At 64.9% G+C, this 3067-nt stretch overlaps 1 protein-coding gene across 1 annotated transcript; it reads right to left on the bottom strand.

The window, feature by feature from the left end:
* Positions 1-87: 87 nt before the first annotated feature.
* Positions 88-2866, bottom strand: MNEG_15669 (THO complex subunit 2; the record flags this gene model as incomplete). Its single annotated transcript, XM_014035860.1, has 8 exons — positions 88-91; positions 132-412; positions 755-934; positions 1130-1207; positions 1360-1516; positions 1880-2038; positions 2593-2732; positions 2855-2866. The coding sequence occupies 8 exons, from the start codon at positions 2864-2866 to the stop codon at positions 88-90; spliced, it is 1011 nt and encodes a 336-aa protein (XP_013891314.1).
* Between the last annotated feature and the right edge of the window lie 201 nt (positions 2867-3067).

The following is a 3067-nucleotide window of genomic DNA, read 5'->3' as shown; positions in this document are numbered from 1 at the left end:
CACACACACACACACACACACGCGCGCGCGCGCCTCGCACCCGCCTCCCCCCCACACACACATAAAACAACCCTCCAATCTGGCCCCTCACCTGCAGCGCGTCCATCATTAGTTTGGCGCCCTCCCAGTACCCCACAGCCAGCAGGCCCTCCACCATGGCCAGCTTCTGATTCCCACCACCACCACCACCACCGCCGCCACCGCCCGCTGCTGCCGCCGCTTTGCCCGAATCCTTCTCGTCGCCGCCGCCGCCGCTGGGGCGGTCGAGGTAGCTGGTAAGCAGCTCGTCGAAGCGGGACGCGTCGAGCTCAAGGGAGGCGCCGGAGAACGTGCCGCGGGGCGCGGCGGCGGCGGCGCCCCCGCCGGCGCCGGCGGCGGGGGCGGCGGGGGCGCTGACGGCGGAGAGGTCGACCTTGGGGGTTGGGAGGGGGATGGGCGAGGGGGCGCAGCAGATGTGTTGGGTTTTAGGTTTAAGGTTTCAGGGTTGAGGGTGCGAGGTCAGGGTGGGCTGTGTGACAGACAAGGCCCCGAGGCCGCGGCAACGTTCCTTCATGCCAAAGGACGCTCGAGGGCGCTGCCGTAAGCCCTGCGCTTTTGCGACTGCGCGTGCCTTCACAGTCAAAGATGTCGCCTCAGGCAGCCCTAGAAGCACCAGGATGCAAAGCCTCTCGAGTCGCACGCACACTCCTCTGCAGACAACACACACACACACACACACACACACACACACACACAGCCGCACACATGCGCGCACCTTCCCGTACGCCTCCACCTCAGCCTGCACAACCTCCGACGCCGCGACGTACCGCGCCGCCAGCTCAGCGTCGTCGGGGCTGAGGTACGGCGTCAGGCGGTCCAGCGACACGCGCCCCGCCGCCGCCAGCTGGCCGGCGAGGCGGTACAGCGCCGGCGGCGCGGGCGGCGCGGCCGGGGTCTGCGGCGCGTGGGGGGAGGGGGACGGCGAGTTGATGCAGCGGCTCTGTGTGGGTGATTATGTTGACCCACCGTTCGGCCCTCCCGAAACACGCTGTGGCTCGCACTCGTCCGCAGCAATTTTATCCTATCAGGTTGTGCGTGATGATAACATACAACAGACGGCACCCAAATCACACGGTACAAAACTAGGGACCGCCGCGCCGCGGCCCCGCAGCAGCGCCGCCAGCATCACCTCCTCAACCGCGGACTTCCGACACTCGGCTCGACCGCCCTGCCACACGCACAAGCCCTCCCCTGCAACGCCCGAGCCCTGATCCACTGCATTAGACACGCAAAACAACATTATTAACACGAATCAGAATACATTGTTTGTATTTGAGGAAAGACATTGAATTGGATTTTTCTCAGGCCCCCCAACCGCACCTGGTGGTAAACGAACCTGAACCCCAGCAGCTGCGTGGGCGCGTCCTCCCGGAACAGCCCCAGCACGGCCAGCCACCCGCTGACGTCAGCGCGCGCGCGGGCGGTGGGCGCCGCGGCCAGCCAGGACTCCCAGGCCTCGAGCACCAGGTCGCACACCCTGCGGCGGTTGCCGGCGGTTGGCGACTGGTGGCAGGGGGCTGGCGGCGATCCGTGTGGACTGCAGTCAACATGGCCGCTGGCTTGTGGCGGGATGGTGGTGGAGGTGCCCTGGCCAGGGGCTTTGACATTGCTGACGGTGCGCTGCCCGCGAATACAGAGCTGACCAACATGACCTGTGCACACCCTCGCCCGCCCCCTTGTGGGACCCAATACAATGAGGCTGCTTTGCACAAACATCTGCACACACACACGCATACAATCATACAATCACACACACACACACGTACACACACACGTGTACACACACACACACGTACACACACACACGTACACACACACAAGCAAATACACACACACACACCTGTTGGGGTCCAGCGAGAAGAACCCTATCAGCGCCCGCAGCTCAGACAGGAAGGGCCCCAGCGGCGCGGCGCCCGGCGCCCCTGGCTGGCCGCCCGCGCTGTTGAGCAGCGTGACGGCCTTGGCGTAGCCCTCGTTGGCCTCCCGCAGCAGATTGTACCTTTGATTTCGAATATTCAAATATTAAGAGTCAGAGCTGGGTGCGGCTTTGGGGCGGTGTGGTCACACGGGGAGGCAAGAGGGAACCGAGGAGTTGTGCCTGTTATCCAGGGGTTCCGGGGTGCGTTGCGCGCTGCCGCACGTGGTTCTTTCGGGTACGAGCGCAGCAGAGAGGGAGCGTTGGGGTAGCACAGCAACCGGCTGAAGCACGCAGGCGAAGGGAAGCCGCGGGGGTTCTTGCCCGACCCGACCCGCCAAGAGCCCGACCCCGCCGACGCGGCGGGCCCCAGTCCCGAGCCCGCCCGCCGCCTCGCCCCTTGCTTGCTGCGGCAGCACCTGTTTGCTCATTTCGGCGCGAGCGCGCCGCTCAGTACGCCCCCTCTCCCCGGGCGTTGCGTCTCTCCTAAGAAACCCCCTGCTGGCAGCCAAGCCTCACCGCAGCCCCGCCGCAGCCCCACCGCAGCCCCAGCCAAAGCCCCGCCCAAGCCCCACCAAAATGCCCCAATCACAGCCCCAGCCAAACCCCAGCGTAACCCCCCCCCCCGGTGCACTCACTTGCTCTGCTGGTATGTTGCCTTGGTGTGGGCCCGCACCTCCCGCACCTTGAAGCCCTGCCCCGCCACCTGCCCGCTGGCCTCCAGCAGCGCCTGCTCCTGGGTCTCAAGCAGCAGGCGACGGCTGACGTGGCCGCGCTCCTGGGGTGGGAGGTTGGATATACATATATGTGTGTGGACATTACATGTACATGTATGTGTGTTTGTATATGTTCACGTTTATGCACACGTTGATACACATATATTCACATATACAAACGTACACAGATATACATGTGCTTATCCCTGAGATGACCGACCAAGGGCGAGGCTGTCCACAAAGCGCGGCCGTGGCGGGGCCGTCGCGGCGACGCAGCTGCTTGCTAAATGGAGCGTCCTCTGCCCACGCGCGGGGACTAGTCACAGCTGGCGGCCCCACCTGGCAGGTCTTCACGAGGTCAGCCAGCCGCTCTATGGCGTCAGCGCTCCCCTCCACC

Source organism: Monoraphidium neglectum (genome assembly GCF_000611645.1).
Source record: "Monoraphidium neglectum strain SAG 48.87 unplaced genomic scaffold scaffold05548, whole genome shotgun sequence".
In the NCBI taxonomy this organism is placed as follows: Eukaryota; Viridiplantae; Chlorophyta; class Chlorophyceae; order Sphaeropleales; family Selenastraceae; genus Monoraphidium; species Monoraphidium neglectum.
Note: the sequence above shows the minus strand (reverse complement) of the source record. Positions and strands in the feature narration are given on the sequence as shown.